We start from the raw sequence: 19,105 nt of genomic DNA, 5'->3' as shown, positions 1-19,105 counted from the left end.
TACTCAGGTGGCAGGAGAAGATGAGGTGGCGGCGGGATGAAGAGGCGGCGCAAACGCGGCAAAGCTAATGCCGCCGTGAAGGCCTCATGAGCAGCAAGCAGGCAGGCAGGCAGGGAGGGCAGACGGGATCTAAATGTGGTGGTGATGGAGAAAACACCTGCTCAGTAATGAGAAGCAGATCTCCGGCTGCTCCGAACATGAATACTGACGAGCTGCTGTTCAGCTGCTGAGCAGAGACTTCTATCGCAGAGCGTGAGGACTACAGGTTTTCGTGTGCGTGAGAGAAAGGTGGTTTGCTTTTTCATTTTTAAGTGTTGCATGCATGTTTTGGCCCTGTGCCCGTAATCCTGGCTGTTTAGTGACCTGAGGCTGTGGGCGCAGAAGGGTTACAGATGTTTTCATGTTTTACAGAGCCATCACCACAGAGCCACAGCTGTGCGCTCCACTTCCTCTCCTTTGTTCAGGGTGCGCTCAACTCAAAAAGGTCTCGCAAAAACGAGAAAGGAAATGAAACCAAGAAACAAATGATACCAGTGATGGGTTGATAAACATAATGCCACAAACGAATTTCACTTCAATTTATCCTAAAAAATCTTATCAAAGAATGTTGAATGTGAGATGATTGTCAATGCATGTGGGGGAGTGTAGACACAAAAATCTAACCTTGGAGGCAGGTTTTCAAAACAATTTCTGGCCAGGAGAGAAAAAGAAAGCATTAAAGAAAAGTATCGAGTCCTCCGATCGTATATATTAATAAGTACCAGAAGCTTCTCACTGCAGCATGATTCCTCCGCATTTTCTCTTCCTCTTCTAATTCTGTAGAAAGTTATCTCCTTTAACCATGAATTAAACCGCATGAGTTCACCTGCAAGTGAACAGAGAGGAATTCTCTTGTTTGGTCCAAACCCGAGCTCAGAACCAGAACCACAGGGACCATCAGAGGACATCCGCTCTGAGAGGATCAAACCGTAAATAACCTTTCAGAGTGGATATTTGCTCCTGAAACAGCTGGCATCCTTTACAGCGGAGCTCTTTCAGTGACTTCACCCCATACAAGGATTCGCTTTGTGCCTCTCAAGACCTTAAGGGGGAAACTCTTTGTTTTGTTTTCGCTACAACACAAACTGAAGAATTAATAACATTTAATCCTTTATATCCTGAAGTTTTACATTTTTTTGAGCAAAAATAAAGATTTTAGTTCATCTATAACCTGTTTGAAATGAATGCCCTTCATCTTAAGGCGCAAACCCAAATAGACACTAATCTATACAAAAAAAGAGAATAAGACAGGCCTTCAACGGTTACAGAAGCCAGTAGAATTAGACTTAAGCATTGACCTGCATGGGATGTCAGACTCTCAGATCTGTCACAAGTTGGTTTTATGAGCTGACAGTGAAGTCTGTAAACTCTTTGTAAACATAGAAACTACTTTAGGAACATTTTGAGACTCTTTGACGATGATTCTGTGACCAAGCTGAGAGATTTGTCTTCCAAATTTAAAAAATTGGGAAGTTAGGATGACACCTTTAAGCTTTGAGATCATGGAGAACAATTCTTCCCTAACTTTTTCAAACTCAAAGTATAGACATCTGAGAAATTGGAGAATCTGGCATGATTTTTTTTGCCTTTTCGTTGCAAAACATCAGAGCTCTTTAAGGAAAAAGTGCATGAGAGCAAAGTGTCAGGATTGGCGTGGATCACGGCTGTGTAGCAGCATTAAAATGAGGAGCAAATAATGGGTTTCAAATGCTTCCAAAATATTTCCAGGTAGAAAAAAGAGCACAGCGTCTATTTTAGCGAAAGCAGGGGGCCACGGGGCCACAGACACATGATCACAGCGCACATCTTCATCAATCAAAAACGCTCCTCCACTTCAGCCATGCTTCAAGGCTTCTGTCACTGAGGTATTTAATCCAGATGCAATTAAAGATTATCGATGCAGGAAGAATGGATCTATCAAAGTAATTAACAGCACCAGCTGATTCACATAAAGTTTTTAATGGAAACAGAGAATGAGGATTATTCCATTAGACGGCACTCTTCGTCTTAAATCACATCTCCCATTTAGTCGTGAAGGGAAAAGCTTTGAAACGTTAGAAACATGCTGGATTTTTATTTCTTCCTCATCTTCTTTCCTCTTTCTCGTCTCGACTCATCACTGAGACAAGGTTCTCAGGATGCTGGCATGCAGTGAGATGAAGAGAAACTGAGGAGGAGGAAGAGGAAGCAAAGTGCTGCTGCTCAACAGTACTGGAAGGACAAAAGCTTTCCCTGACAGGCCGGATCGGCCTTATCTCCTCTGAGCCGACGTGTCTTTACCCTGTGGCTCCACCATCCATGTACCCGTTTCTCCCCCTCCCCAGCCGCTCAGAATAATACAAAACACAGAGATTAATGTAAGATCTGCGCTGGGAGGAAGCGCTCGTGGTGCTGGGTGTCATTAGCTTTTGTGGGTGTGATGACACGTTTAAGTGCATTTGCATTTTACGCAGAAATCAGCGGCGCACATGTCAGTGGAGCAGCGCTGAGGAGGGGACTGCAGCAAGCAGTCAAGTTATTCTTCCAGGAGATGTGACCATTATGGCTGAAAGATCAGCACACTGTCTAATGATCCTTCACAGACGGCTCTCTGTGCTGAGGGCTGCAGGGGATACATCAAAGATGTTAGATATGCATTCACACTGTGATCAAGGCTGAAAAATCAGCAATTTCAGGATGTGTTTTTACCACCACTTCAGGCAGCCACCAAGACTCATCACCCCACATCCCTGACTCACAGCCAACACCAGAGGAAACTCCTTCATGCTTCTTGTACAAAAACGTCAGCTATATGATGACAATTACTCCATGGAAAAGGTGGAACATGACGATTGGAGATAATTGAGAAGCTCGAGCTTCATTTTAGGCCTGCATGAGATCAAAACACTGGATTTCCCAAACTGCAGGAAATTCCCCAACACCAAAAGTAGCCCTTGTGCTATCTTAGATGACCCCACCCACATTGATGTGTTCTCCCTACCATGACAAAGGTGGATGAAAGTGGAAAGATTTCATGTAATCCATGGACACCAGTGAGGTTCACAAATCATTGAAGAAAAAAGGTTCAGTGCACTGTCTAGTAAGAGGTGCAATGTTTGGAAAACAGGCCCCTTTTGTGCAAGCTGGGTGTAGGGGGTTAAAAAAATAGTTTTTTTTCTTTCCAGTGGAATAAAACATTTTTTTTTACAATTTTTTACAGATTTTACAGAAAGCTGAAGGGATTTAGACAAAAATGAACATTCAATGTTAAAGTGCCTAAGATAGGACAAGGGTTACACAGTGTTTCCCGACTGCAGTGATGGAATTACTGGCAGTAAATAAACATCATGACAGAACATATTTATGCGCCATTAAAACATGTGCTGTAGAAACAGAGAAAAATCTAAAGAAAAATCACTCCACTAAATGAAAATCTAAAATAAAATGATTCAAAATGAATATAAGCAAACAGAGCTGCATAGAAATTGGTATGTGTAAGTTTAGCAACAATGACATGGACACGTCATGGCTTTTTCCAAACAGAGCTCTTCATTCCCTGTCTGTTGTGCTCCTGGTCATTTATACAATTTACCAAACTAGAACGCGGAGCCAAGCCTACAACTATCAGGCTTTTTTCTGGTGGAACCAGTTCAGAGCTCAAAACCAGACTTAAATGCCACTGCATAATTGTTCTTATTGTACCTGTGTGTAAGGGCCTAACTTTTTTGTTTGTTTCACCTTGGTCATTTTAACTGTGACCTCAAAGGCCCACGAATGGCACATGCCAACCTGTTAATGAGTCCCAGGTGTGTGTGGTCGGGGTGGGTTGGACTTTAGACTGAACAGAACGAACAGCAGGACTCAAAAGAGACGCACCGCACCACAGTGGCAGGCTGGGAGATACAACGTGGCGGAGTTTGGGCCACGCCAGCAACAGGAGCTGCAGCGTGGCTCACAGTCACCATTCTTGCTGTACTGCCTGTTGTTAACCCTTGTGCTATCTTAGATGACCCCCCCCCCCCCTTACATTGACGTGTTCTCCCTACCATGACAAAGGTGGATAAAGGTGGAAAGATTTCATGTAATCCATGGACACCAGTGAAGATCACAAATCATTGAAGAAAAAAGGTTCAGTGCACTGTCTAGTGGGTCTAGATGACCCAACTCCCAACGTTAAAGTGCCTAGGATAGCACAAGGGTAGCATGTTCTTGCTAATTCTGTTTCTATGTATTAATTGTATGTATTTTTTTATGATTTTTCTTTATGTTTTGCAAGTTGTTCAAGTTATAAACTGACCAATCAGATGCCTCCATAAAGTATCTCTCAACATTATTGGTGTCCCATTCGCATTGTAATTTAGATTTAGGCTACAGTCAATGCTCCCATGTAGCGATGGGGCTTAAAACCTTTAGGGTAGCTCCTCCCACATGGGTCAGAAGCATCAACTTTATGAACACGTTTTTGGACGTAAGCGTTAAGTAGTTTTTTTGTTCCTAGTTGTTTTTGTCCTTACATAGAATTAAGAACTACCTGTTTTCACATAAACTTTCTTTTTGTTATAATAACTTTTTTTTTAGGTTAACCTGTGACGCTGTACCATGGTCATACCGAGACTGCAAGGGGACGTTCTGCGATGACATTCTCATGTTTAGACCCGTCTGCTCCTTTTCTCCCTTGAATGCAGTCATGGTTGTATTTGCAGCCTTGTATCTGCTCCCCCTTTCAGTAGGTGATCTTGTGTTTTATAATGTCTGTCTGTCTCTATATTGTCTTCTCTGACCCTGAGAGGTCGATAGCCGCTTTTGCCGCTATGGGTACCGGATGTTCTCGGGTTGTCGTATGTTCTCGGGTCCTTCGGGGTCCTTCCAATGAGTTATATCACTAGAGGAGACATCACGAGGAGAGCACCGCCATGTTGGTGAGGTCAAGTTTTGAAGACCAAACCACTTTTTATAACATTTAATAAAGAGCTCTGTTTTTACTTTCAATCACTTCATTATATGAAAAAGAAGAATGGCTTGAAATTGCTTAGTTTTGTTCAGAAATACAAACTTCACGAGTACCCATAACTTAACTAGTATTAGACTATTTAGATTTTTTCTATGTTCCTTTATTTTATTTTACTTATGTTTTTATTTATTTGTGTTTTATGTTCATTGTTTCTTTTTTTCCCCTCTATTCTTTATTTTCTATGTTAATATGTTATGTTTGGCAATGGTGACTGATCTTCGAGGCAATATTGATTACATTGTTATTGTTCGTTGTTAACGTTAATGTCGTTGTTAATGTATGATACCGCAATTATCAATAAAGTTTTTTAAAAAAACGTAGCGACGTTAACTCATTGGTCGTGGCAACTTACAGCCAATCAAATAGTGTGACGTCATCATTGGTCGAAGGACCCCGAAGGACCCCGAGAACATACGGCAACCCGAGAACATCCGGTACCCACACCGCCTGAGTCTGCTTTTGCGGAACATTTTTCCTGTTCTGGACGTTTCTCTCCCCGCGTTCAGTTCGGTTTACATGAAGAACTGTTAAGTCAAAAGCTGAAAGCTAAAATGAAAACACAACAGTGAAACAGAGTTTTTGTACTTTCAGGGCAGTTTTATGTGAATCGTTCAATAATTCAAGATCACTTTTTCACAGTAGCTGCTGCTCATGTGCTTTCATAAAAACAGGGGGTCTTTTTTTAAAGGGATTACCCTGAAAGCATGGACCAGCATGGGAGTTCGGCCTGATAACCCCCCCATATGTTGACAGTCTGGTTCGACCAAGTGATTTGCGTCTGTGTGCGGCCTTTCAGCCTCACTCCTAATATCAACATGGAAACCTGACTCCAGAAAACTAATTAAGGCTCAAACCCGGCGCCGGCTATAACCAGCTATCTCCCCCTCTGTTTCTGAGTCTCTGAAGGCTGTCTGCTAAGCCTCTTACCTGTGGGATTATGGGCATCGCAAGGTATTATATAGCTCCATTCATCTGGATGAGGCGTTAATAATGTGTTGGGGAATTAAACCATCTGCAGGAAAATATGTGAGGGTGTTGTGCAAGTTTGTGTGCCTGAAGGGGGGCACTGTGAAGAACGATGCAGCACTGATTGGTGGTAATGACGAGCTGCGTCTGAACAGACCTGACAGAGTTTCCAGAGCTACAGACGAGGCGTCATGCTGGGCAGAAAGAAAAGGCAGACACTTCCAGAGGCTGAATGGGTGAAAGATGGGTCCAACTTTTTCCACACTAAAAGACCAGGAGTCACTCACCCTGAACGCTATTATTAGACATTCTGACTCAAAATTGAGGACAAGGCTGTTCTACACTTGATGCTGCAATCATTGATGGGGACGGTATGGAGAAGACTCCAGCATCGCAGCGTCTTTCATTTTTACTGTCTGCTTTTGTGCTGCTGTCCTGCAGCTTTTCCTTCATTTGTTTTATTTATTCAACCTTTATTTATCGAGGCAAGACAGAGTAGCCCTTGTGCTATCCTAGGCACTTTAACATTGGGAGTTGGGTCATCTAGACCCCATAAGACAGTGCGCTGAACCTTTTTTCTTCAATGATTTGTGAACCTCACTGGTGTCCATGGATTACATGAAATCTTTCCACCTTTATCCACCTTTGTCATGGTAGGGAGAACACGTCAATGTAAGGGTGGGGTCATCTAAGATAGCACAAGGGTTAAAAGAAAAATCTTATTTTAAGGCAATACCTTACAATAAAAGGAGTTACAAGAGACAGACAGAAACAGGGTAAAACAGCACAAACACATGACCATCATAGAAGTAAAAGGCATTTGCTTATTCATGAAGTTCTTCAGCTAGGAGAGAACCTTTATTCCTCAGTATCATCTCTTTTAAAGAGGCTTTCTGCATTGTTTCAGTGTCTCGGTTACTTTATGAACATGACATGATCATTGATTCTCTAAACACACTGAAGTTTACTCTGTGATGAAACTTCTAAAACATGACTCCATCATGGATCTGATGGTTCTTTACGCCATGTTTATTTTGTTTTTTATGACCTCCCTGTTATATTGATGCATGCATTCAAAAGGCAAACATTCTTGAGATATTTGCAGCTTCCTTTCTTCTGGACATGTGAACCTGCTGGAATTTGTCGTTTTCAGGGTCGTTAGTTTGGGTTTTTCATTAGCACCATATCAATTTGAGCTTTCCGTCCTTTCTTTTACTGCCAGTTTTGGTTGCAACTGTTTTAAAACCAGCTGACTCCTCTGCACGTTTGTCCTGGATCCCTGAGTTTTGTTCCAGACCTCTGGCTGACATGTGATCTGAATGAGCCTGACCTTCTACAGGACCAAGACTGACAACATCAAGAGACAGAGTGAATTATGGGTTGTCGGATGACGAGTCAGTGACATGATCTGCTCAGAACATCCCAAAGAAATGTTTTTACACACCAAATCACATGTGTAGACTTTTATCTAACAGAATTTCCATATTGTCCCCGTTAAATATTTATTCAGGCAGTGAAAATGGGATATTCTTTCTCATCATTTGGCCTCTTTCAGTGATGAAACCATTTTGATGCTGGTTTGATTTGAAGCATTGTGTGTGGGGGTGGGGGTGGTGGGGCAGCATGACAGTTGAAAAGACTGACATGAGGAAGCAGGGCAGCAGAGCGAGGGGAGTGGAGATGAGTGTAATTACAGACAACAGAATACAGCTAAACATGTGTTCTGGGCTTCACAGGGGAACTGGGAACCAAATAGGCAAAGAATATGATTAATTGGTTGAAATGAGGTTTTTAGGACCCTGGACGCCAGCGCCCGAGTGTGTGTGTTTAAAAATAACTTACTAGAAAAATGTAATGTGGCTTAATGCCAGCGAACCTGTTCTCATTTGGCTGCTGTTCTGTTTCTTTTTTTTAGATAAAAAGTCGGAATTGGAGACTAAACTGTCGACACGAAGACTAAAGTTTAAACAACAGCTTTCTCTTTTAATTTAAATCAATAAACCACTGGAATTATTACTGGCTCAAAATAAGGTTAAACATTAAAATAGATATGTTCTTCAATCATCTGTATGTTCAGGTTAGCATACGTGCATTAAATGAGGGCCGTGTTGCACAGCAACTATGTACAAGGACAATCTGTGATTTAGCAAACCTGGAGGACTTCCTGTGCTGTAAGCAAGTGGAATTAAGGAAGTGGGAATCACAAAAAAGAAACCATAACTACGTATTTGGGTCTTTGAAACAAAAATGATGTTGACAGAGAGAAAACCTCCCTGCCTTATTTTATTTTATTTCCCAAATTGTAGCTTTTAAAACAGCCGTTCTACAACAGTTAGGGGAAAGATTCTGCTCTGTAAACTTTAAAAGGAAAAAGGAATAAATCATCAGCCATAAAGCGTGGGTAATCTACATAATCAGAGTAGGGTTTGGTTTGAGTGTAGTGGTTGGCATATTGCAGTAAAGGTAAATCTAGAATGGGGCAGAAAGACAGAGAGAGACGGACAAAACCTTAAAAATATGAGCCAAAAGGCCACTGTTCTGATGCATGCAGAAGCACAGACTCTGAGCCACAGTAAAACTACATTAAAGTTCTCTTTTTTTATAAAGGGGTGGTTATCCCTAACCTTTTCCTGGTTCTCATGACGACCAATGTGGAGCTACAAGTTGAACCCTCACTACTTTGCTCCAAACTGCTGTTATCCATTAAAAATAATATGGTAATGGAACTTGCTGCTCTCTCCTCTCCTGAGTAAGAGTCAATATAATTGACCCGGCTGAGTGCGTCCGTCTGTATGGTTTTCTGCATGCAGGTGTAGCTTCTGATGTTGTGGGTGAACGGCAGCTCCCCAGAAAGAGAAGACTTCTGGGCTGAACAGATGGCAGGCATGCAGCACTGCAGACGCCTGCTAACCGCCGAGCACCTGTGCTTCCCATGCAAGCTTTGTGCTGCTGCGCTTCAGCTGCCATGGAAACCAAAACTACAGACAACATGAAGAGCAGCTGAAGGTAAAACCCGGAAATCCAAGGAACTCAGACCTGATCCAACAAGAATTGTGGAGCTGGAAACAAACGTTCCTGCTGGGTATCCAGCCGAACGAAGCGCGCTAACACCGAAACTTGCATGTAGGTCTGTTTGTTCATCAACTTTAATACTTAGTTTTGTGAATATCAATTACTGTACTTCGGTCTCATGAGAAGAAATATAATCATCAAGATCATGAAGTATTATTTGATGAAAACATGTTTTTAATCAATCCATATTTCCTCAGTTTCTGTTTAGTATTGTGTGGATTTCTGCTCTTTGTTAGAACACAGACACTAGAGCTGCACGATATGAGGAAAACTCGCGATATGCGATATTAGAGATTAATATTGCGATAACGATATAATTTGTGGTATATAAACAAATTGTAAAATAACCAAAATTACCATTCCAACAGTTTCAATGCAACAGTTTAAAAATTATTCTCCAAATGACCCTCGTCGACATAGGTGACAAACATCTAACATTAAAGGCCTCCATCCGATTGGTCAACAACATGAAGCCGTCCATCCGATTGGTCAAATGCATAAAAGGATTTATTTGATTCATTAAATACTTCCAGCTGCCCTAAGATTGTTTTAACACATTTAAGGTCTACGATTTATTGCGCTTCTCGCCGTCTTTTGCGATATGCGTATTGCAGAGCTGGATATTGCGATAACGATAAATTAGCGGTATATTGTGCAGGCGAAACAGACACCAATAAAAACCTGTCACAAAAGAGGTTGTGATGAAGAACGCGGCTTCGTCCCAGAAGCCTTCCTGTGTCTTTCAGTCCTGGCGGCGCTGCAGTAATTTAGGTCTCCACACTGACATCAAACCACGCGCCTTACGGGATCAGCCCGGTGACGTACACTAACATGACAGGGTTGCATCCTGATGCTGATGCGGTGCTTTTGAGCTGCAGGAAGAAGTGCGGCGCGATGAATACAAACTGCTCCTCAACATCAAAGCGTCTCCAGTACCTTTCAAGTCTCAGGTGCACACTTCCCCTTTCAGATCAGGATATGTTCCCACCTCTTTCTGACTAATGACACTTGAAAAGGAGGCTCTGCGTGTGCAGATCCACTGAATGCACGGATGGGTAGGCTGCACTTTATTTATACCTTCATTACAGCTTTCACAGAATAAGCCTTTATCGGTGGAAGATCGGCCCATTTGAATCGGAAATCACACGATGCATCTTCGGGGCGTCTCTGGCTTATAATTATTCGTGCTCAAATGTCTGTTTAAAGCAGAATAGCTCACACTCTGAGACTATTTATTTTGGAGAGAGACAATTTGACTGCCAGTTACCAATGCAAAGGTGGCTTTGATGAAACACAAAAACTAGCAGTGACAGAGGCCCATGTGTGAATATAAGCTGCAGCAGAACAGCTGGAACGTGAGGCATAAGGAAGGTGGGAAATGTAAAGACAAAGAAGGCCAAGCAGGACGTAAAAAGCTACTGAAACTTTTAGCCACAAAAGTGTCAAAATCATTTGTTTCCCATAATACTGTAAAGTTCTATTTCCTCAGAAAAAAAAAATGTCATTCAAAAATGTGTTGTTATTTTTTTTTGTGTTAAGGACACGTCAGCAGTAGGTCATGCGGCTGACGGTACCTGGGACTGATTTGATAAAGAGGACCAAAGTAAGAGGGGGGGGGGGGGGGGGCACATCCTGTCGAGACGGGGAAAAACTTCAGGGGGTCTACGAGAGACCTGAAGAGAGAAAAGAAAAAAGAAGCCCATCTAACGCCCGAGGCATGGGATTCCGTTTTGGGATTTATTTATTTTTGGACTCACTTGGACAGTCAACTCATGGGTGAGAGGATTCTTTTTTTAGTTTGGATGTTGTTTCATTGTGGATAATGCCTACATGTCGGGAGTGGGAGTGAACTCTGAAAGGAAGACGCTAAAGCACGGACATAAACGGGACATTTAAAGAACACGAATCGGTTTTGGGAGACTGAGGATTAATATACTAATTGGGTTTTTCTGTTGTTTTGGTTTACTTGTGTTATATAAAAAGAATCTGAATAACAAAGAGTAACACCTGTTGTGTAAATATATAAATTTAAAGAATCTAATTATCCTAAAAACGTAATGACCACTTTAAATGATTAGATGAATTCAAAGTAGATTTAAAAAAAACTTCAAAGTTGTTTTTTTAAGTTCATATTTCTGAATATTTCTTCATTGTCAAGACAAATGATCACCAGGACAATTTCACATCTTTTTTTTTCATTTGGTGGAAAACAATAGAAAATTTGAGATTAAAATACCATCCATGCTTAAATCATAAAACTCACTGCCACCACATAATCAAAGAAACAAGGTTTTAATTTGAAAGGGAATTTAAACCCTAAGCCTTAGGCTAACCGAAGGCGATTGGCCCATCAGGGGCAGCCAGTTTTATGTGAAGTCAATGCACATCAACCCAAACTTTGGTTGTGTCTATGCAAAGTGAAAGGTATCATAAATCACCAGGAAAAGTGGCGTGGTGCTACGGCCATCAAAAAAGCTTTTATTTATGCCATACTTATGTGTCCAGAACACTCGCATTCTCGCGTCACTTAGCAAGTTTTTAAGTCCAGTCTCAGGCTCTACATACAGAACGCGCGCTTTAAGTTCAACCGGTTTAACTTCTTGGCTGCTAAAATGCTGAACTGTGACCAATCAGGGGCTCAGATTTGGAAGTGATGTCTGTAGAGTCCTTTTCATAACAATAGGAGGTATCAACGCTTGTAAACATGATCATAATATGACACCAAGACTGACATTTATAGGAACAGGGCTGTGAAAACCAAAAGCTTGGAGCAAGAATTTCGGGATTTGCACCACTTTGACTTTTTACATCAAGCTTCATCCCACTGTTGGTGGACAAGTGTTAGTAACAGTAAAAAAAAAAGAAAAGAAGGAGAAACCCCACCCTGCTGCTCCCTACTTGTCCAGTGTGAATACCACCGACTAAATGTGTGTTCATGAAGCTGCGTGTACGCCTTCATACATGCAGCATAAGCCTCATCCAGATCATCCAAAACAAAGGTCCACAATGTTATTATGTTTTGCCCCATGATAATATCTGATTGTTATTAAAGCAGGCCTGCAAATGCCTTATCTACACTACAAACCCCACAATGCACTTGGGAACTGAAGACCTGTCAAAAAAACCTTACTGAAGATATACTAATAATCACACAGGAGTCCTCTTGCCGATGAACCCATTCAACCCTGAGGATTTCCTCAGTCTTAAAGTCTGACGTCGACCATGAATGAACTTTCATCCAAGATGAGACACCGAGTATCTCAGAGCGCCCAGCAGAGCAGTAAACTCAGCTTTAATGTGGGTATCTTTTTTATTGGGATTTTTCTTGGCCAGTAGGAAAATGTTTTCGGTTAGAAGTGAACCCAGAAAAGCTCTGGAAAGAGCTTTAGACATCATATGCAACAGATTTTCCCTACATTTAATGTTTCATGCTGTTGTTTAGGCATGAACTAGTCACTGAACTAAGTCAGTGAACGTCCTCATTTATCCAGGAGATATTTTCTGGAGCCTTGGACTCTGGACTTAAAATTACTCAATCTCAAGACTAAAAAAACTACCTTGTAAGATTTGTCCACCTGTTTTACGTTTCCACTGCTGGGAATCACAAACTGATGTGCTACAAACTTCATTTTTGTATTTTTTGCTGCTACTGACAATTATTTTTTTTGCCCATTTTTGTCAAGTGGGAAAAGTTTTCTTCAGAAATTACTTTGTAAAAGCTTTAGATTAAGAGTGAGAACATCTAATTTTTTCATTTTTTTTATTAAAGTTATGTTTGGCAATCTTCATTCACAGATCAATTCATTCCTTTGCAAATTCTCAATAAACACTTAATAACATGTATATATATAGACCGGGGGGGGGGCAAAGCTTGGGTGAGAAACCACCCGCGGAGGGTGAGAGGGCCGTTTGTTTTGGCGTATTTTTTAATATTTATATAATTTAAAATTTGGCTGAAAAATGCTCTCCATTCAAGATGACAGTGTATTGGTTTTGACACCCCTGACTTTAACTCAGAAGATGCATTTTACTAATCAGACTAATTGTCGAATCAACTCCTTACCACGTCAGCTAACAAATTTTTCAAAAGCAAAACGATAAACCCTGCAGAGTCCTGGAAAACCCTAACCCCCAACTCTAACCCTAACCTTAAACCTCACCTAAAAACACTGAAAAAACCCAGGATGAGGAAGGAAATGTGTCTCAACGTGAGTCTAAAAACGCTGTAAAAATGCTCTCCATTCAAGATTCACTTCAGCAGAAAGACGTGAGAAAAGAAACCCCCATTTAAAAAAACAGAAAAGAAAATAGCTAAATCTATACCTGAAGGGATTTTTCTGATACAACAGTTACTCTGACGGAAGTTGGACTACATTTTAAATATGGTACTTTACAAAACAAATATTTTTTTTAGTTAGATAATTTCCTTCCCAGCAGAAAAAATCTGTACGTCAACATATTTTTTTCCCAGCGATGCAAATGTAACCTAAACTGAAAAGGTAGCTGAATGTTCTCCTCTCCTTATTACAAGAGGCGAGGAGTTTTACTCTGGTTTCTCTTCTCTGTTTCACTTTAATGATCCATCCATGAATGGGTGGACCCACCTGGAGGATGCAGATGTGGACGGCATCCTGCACCACTCTGACGGCTGGCTTCAACCGTCGACTCAGACGGATGAAGCCACTTGGGTGAGCGGCGAAACGTTTCTGGGAAGAAGATTTTGAGTCCAGTTGCTAAGAGTCAACTGAAGGGATGAAGCAAATATCTATGAAGAAAAAAGTGTTTTAGATCATTTGACGAGGGCGAGGTAAAGCACAGGTCCAGCTCATTGTTGCTTCTGTAACTGGTCATTTTTCTGCAAATGCTAACTCTGGTACTTTATTACTGTTAGATCTGTTTTTACTCTGAAAAACAAGATTTACTGTAAAGAAAAAAAGGCAAGCGCCATAAACAAAGTATTCAGCAATAGGCAGATCGGTCAGGCATCATGATGCCCACTTCACAGGGCGGTTAGGAAAGCATCTGTTTGGAAAACCTGTGGAATGGAAAACGTGGTCAGTCTGGGGTAATGTTGCATGAGCAACCATTAGTAAGGGGAAAGTCTTTACAGCATCCGCCGGGCACGGGAGGCTCATGCTGGAGAGAAAGCTGAAGGCCAGATGTGAGACTCACGGGCTGCACGTCACACATTCCTGCACAAACACAACGACAAGAGCCTGCAGGACCCTTTGCTGCAGGAGCTCTTTTCACAAACCGATGTGAAAGAAGAGATGAAGAAATGTCTGATCAAAGTCCAACAGGTGGTCAAAGTGTGGAGACTCAAACCTCTGCAGCCATGCAGGGAAACAACAGGAGACCAGCAGCAATGACAGCTGGAGCTGCTCCCTGCTGGGGGACACATCCAAACTAGAACCCCCCTGTCCACCGCGGGTTATCACACACAGGTTCTGCTCCTGTCGCTCCTGCCTCAATCTATTCTGGATCAAAGCTTCTCTCGCCCTGTCAGACTGCTGACCTTGTGCAGCATCAGTTATGCGTCACCCTCAGGCTGGACAAGGCTGCCTTGTCAAGTTATAAACACCCACACACACACCCACACACACACAATGCCCATAAGGAAAGGGAAAATGAAAAAAATCAACTGATTGAGTAGTGGTGGTGGGAATGTGGCCGGCGGCTATGAGATGAGTTTGCAGAGTTTGGGTGCAGCAGAGCTGCACAGTGAGTCGACAGTCTGACAGGCAGGCAGCAGACGAGCTGGCTGGCTGGTTGACTGACTGTCATACGGGCGGGGAGCAGAGCCCTAGGGCGCTCCATGAAGCCTTCTTGCAAAGCATGGATCCTCATAGCAATTTATGGTGAAATATATTTGGACAAATTGCTCCTGAGGCCGCATGAAAAGCTTTTGACATGAACAATGTATGGCTTCCTGTTGTGCAATTTCTTTGTAATAAAGTCATTCCAGGCAACACACAGTAGCAGCGCACTAATGAGCAGAAACGTTCCTTCAACAGAAGCACAGGTTGATCTATCGAAAACAGACCTAAACGAACAAATGACTTCAGTGCAAGCCGCCCTTGGTGTGACTTTGTTCTGCACAGATGCCGTTGACCTGCAGGTGAAGGTGAACTTCCAGAGCTTCCATCACATCCACATCTCCACCTCTCTGCTCCATGAAGACAAACTAGTGCATGCCCTCCAACTGTGTCCAACTTTTCTAAGGTAGCAAAAAAAAGACCAAGAGACCAAAGAGGATGAACGTTTGGATTTCTGCAGAGGCGGATGATCTGCTCTGAATGGAGATGTGTTCATCCATCAGCGGCCTGTGTTCACCCTCCTCAGCATCCCTCTGCTCATCAGATTATGCGCTGTAGTTGCTGAGACGCGCAGATGCTGTTGACCTGCGCGTGACAGGCTCGGGTTCTAACCCCACGCAGCCCCTCTGCTCTCCAGGCAGACCCCCCCTCCCTGACACCTCTGCGCCCTGGACTGAACCCAGTCCACATTTCACGGTCAGCTTGGGCAATTTGCGTCGGGATCGGTGCCCGTTCTTTCAAACGGCGCAGTGAGGATGCTGGACTCCCCGCACCGGAGCGGCAGACGCGGCTGCATCCCATCATTTTCGCCTCCCAGAGACAGGGCATCTTCGCTCGGAGGCCCCGCCGGGCGCTTGTCTCGCACAGCCAGGGATGTTCTGAGCCGCTCCAGTCCACCCCAGCTGCTTCCCAGCATCTCTGACACGATCGCATCGGCGGCGCGGGGGTCTTACCGGCTGCTGTTTGTGTCGAGACGCCCCCCTCCCCGGAGAAGGAAGATGTTGGCCCGGCGGCTGCCGGACTGCGCGCTGGAAATAGTCGCTGCCAGCGGCTTTGTTGCCCGCGACCCGGTCCCTCTTCCCCCGCACGCTGGAGCCCGCGCTCTCTTCCCCGGAGTCCAGAGTGCTGAAGTTCCACACGATCAGGGTCTGCACCAGCAGCACCGTGAGCGCCGCGATCAACGCGGACCGGGACCGGCGGGCCAGCCTGCGCGCACACGAGCCGCCGACCATCTTCAGACTGCGCGGAGCTGGAGGAGCGGCGGAGGCTCTGCGCAGCTCCACGGCGGAGAAGTGGAAGCAGAGGGAGGCAGAGGAGGTAACGGAGGAGGAGGAAAGCTGGGCTTTTACGGTGGCGGAGGCGAGGAGGAGCGCCGAGAAGGAGAGACACAGTGCCACCGTGCGGTCAAAGAGCAGAAAGAAGGATGCCGTTCCTGGCACAGCTGCTGTTGGAAACACTCAATGTGTTACAAGCTCGAATATTTACACAATATCCTCATTTGTGTGCGCAAAATGCAATCTTTTGAACACAAATTACTAACTTCTGCGCAACATTTTTTTTTTCTTATGCGCACAAATGTGTGTTTTGTGGTAATTAACGGACACTAACTTGTGTGCACAAAATGCTGTCTGGTGTGCACAAGATATACACTTTTGCACACAAGACACTCATATGTGCACACGAAAATGCTAACTCATAAGCACAAGATGCTTATTATTATAGGAAACAATGCCCCCCCCCCCCCCCCCACCTAACGCGTGATACATGTCCGGCTCCATATTAACTACCCAATTTCCATGTTTGTTTGTTTGTTTGTTTGTTTTTGTCATGTTCAGAATCATACAAGACCAAACCATTTTCCCCCCTGGTTCTTCAGGTCCCTTTCTTTGGTCCGGCTTAATGGTTGCATTCACACAAACAACAGATGGATGGCAACACACACTGTGTAAAAACAAGGAAAAAAGCTACACTAATTGCTGTTCTAAACATTGTTAGTAGGGGTGTAATGAATCATCAAAAAATCGATTTATCCCACCAGATTGTTTTGTCTGAGGCAAGTTGTTAATCAAATCGACCTAAACCATTAGAAAATCGTTTGAAAATGAAATAAATTGATCATTATCGATCTTGGAAAATATTATTTGGATCGAAGTGCGATCAGTTTATTTTACAATAACGTAAAAACGACTATCTCAGCGGAAAACACACGTGATGCAGCAACAAAAGATCAATCCATCGTCCAGTCCAATGTGTGGAAACACGTTGAATTTATCAAAGACGTGTGACCATACAGTGCTGTAGAATGTTCTAATAATGTAATATTTAGTTCTGGAAAAACAACAGTGGAAGGAACTTTAGTAAACTAAAATGTGAATGGATTTGACATCAATTCTTTTTTGTTTGTACACATATTTGATTTACACTTCATTATGTCGCAAGAAATTTAAAAAAATCTGGAAAACTTCACCTGTACTCTTCAGGACTCAGGTGTTTATCTCTGAGTCACACTGGTTGAAGTTTTGGTTAAAGATGTTCTGGATCCATTTTAAATAATTGAATCGAACTTTCAAAATGAACCAAAATTGATGATATGAATCAAATCGTTGATAAAATGAATCGTCACACCGCTAGTTGTTAGTCTTTTACGATCAGCCGAAGTGTCAAAAGTTGCAGTTTCTCAAATCAAAACTGGTGGTTGGTTTCAGAAGGACACACATTTTAATACGCTATTAAGAAGTCAAACTTTACATCAACAATAAATGTAGCCAATTGATTTCTTTAAACGCTTTAAATGTCTGAATTTTTTTTTTGTCCTGTCCTTTTAAGCAGTCAGCTAGTTTGAGGTGTGAGTCAAATCCTGTCATTTTGTTCTTAACTTGATGATGGCGTGTTGTGCTGTGACAGACTCTAAGAGGTCTGCATCCTTTTTTCAGCAAGTGCATGTCCTGTTTTAACTGTATGGGTTGAAGATTTGGGTTACATGACAGATAAAAACACCAAATGATTAGTACATTGGTCACTTTAATTTGTCTTAAAATGTGTTTTATTCTGAGATAATTGATATCTCTGATCACAGCATTACTGGCACACACACACACACTGAATTCTCTTGTTTACTTTGGAATCAATATAAACGCTAAATAAAGGACGACTGTTTATCGGTTTGTGAAAAGCTTCTCTGCAGTTTAAAGCATGGTGTGAGAAAAAAACCCAACAGAACAGAATCAATACCTTCAACATTTTATAACAGAACATGGTTGCAGCCTGGTTCGTCTCTGCAGTATCCTTCAGATGTTAGCTCGCTCCGTCTCTGTTCATTCATGTTGAATCTGTTACAAAAAGAAGCCTCAGAACTGCACTTTGAAAGGGGCCACGGCCACCCCAACGCCTCCACCCGCCCAGCATGAACCTGAGCGTGCAAGAGCATGCAGGGAGTCTCTTAAAAACACTTCAAAGCCATTTTTCCTGCAAGACCTGAACCAAAAGTGGATTGAGCAGGGATCCAACAAGCGTAAATGAATATTCATTCACTTTTGTCGGTTTGATTTTTTTAGATATATGTTTCATGAATTTGTTAATGTTCTATAATCTTCTTTCTTTGCTGTGACAGGACAGCAGACTGCCTTTGACAAACACATTTCTTGTTGTTTTTGCAGTAAAGGGGCAACAAGACAACAACATGAAGAGGAGAACAATACGACTGCAGGATGCATCCAAACAACTAATGTTTTGCAGATATCCCTCAGGACTGGGAAGCAAATTATACAATGTGGTGGCTGCTGAAATACACAAATGGGAAGGACTATTTTGAGCTTGACAATGTGGTTTTTTGTCTTCAGGGATGGTTTGACTGGCGCCCAGACAAAGCCCATGCAAAATGCAAACAACAGGCTGAGTCCACGTAAAGAAATATGTGCGTCTGCAACTATACGCTGCTAACCTTTTCATTCACCAACCTCAAATGGAAATAGACATCCCTGTTATTGTATAGCGGCTCATTTACAACATAAAACATCAATGTCTCTGAAAGTATAAGTATGTGTTTCCGCTCTATTGGTGAATGTTATGTTGAAAGCTGGACATCTGTAGGTGAAAATCCTACTGATGGAAAGAAACAACCGCGCAGTTTAACACTTACACCAGTAAAAAGGTTTTCACACCTCCATTGGCTCACATGTCAATCATCTTTTCCCATCTTTCAGTTGCTCCTCTGCTCCTTATG

The 19,105-nt window shown here is 42.6% G+C and overlaps 1 protein-coding gene and 1 long non-coding RNA gene across 2 annotated transcripts in view; one reads left to right on the top strand and one right to left on the bottom strand.

Moving 5' to 3' along the window:
• Positions 1–16,216, bottom strand: part of LOC100049390 (xylosyltransferase 1) — a 116,297-nt gene extending 100,081 nt beyond the window's left edge. The window contains exon 1 of the mRNA XM_004066196.4: positions 15,837–16,216. Within this exon, the coding sequence (XP_004066244.1) occupies positions 15,837–16,115 (279 nt within the window). The 5' untranslated portion in view covers positions 16,116–16,216. The remainder of the gene's footprint in view (positions 1–15,836) is intronic.
• LOC111948236 lies at positions 16,093–18,688 on the top strand. Its single transcript, XR_002874184.1, has 2 exons — positions 16,093–16,200; positions 18,540–18,688. It is a non-coding gene; the product is annotated as an uncharacterized LOC111948236 (long non-coding RNA).
• The last annotated feature ends 417 nt before the right edge of the window (positions 18,689–19,105 follow it).

This window comes from Oryzias latipes, chromosome 1 (genome assembly GCF_002234675.1).
Source record: "Oryzias latipes chromosome 1, ASM223467v1".
Classification (NCBI taxonomy): Eukaryota; Metazoa; Chordata; class Actinopteri; order Beloniformes; family Adrianichthyidae; genus Oryzias; species Oryzias latipes.
The sequence above is the reverse complement of the archived record's forward strand: the minus strand, read 5'-3'. Positions and strand labels throughout refer to the sequence as shown.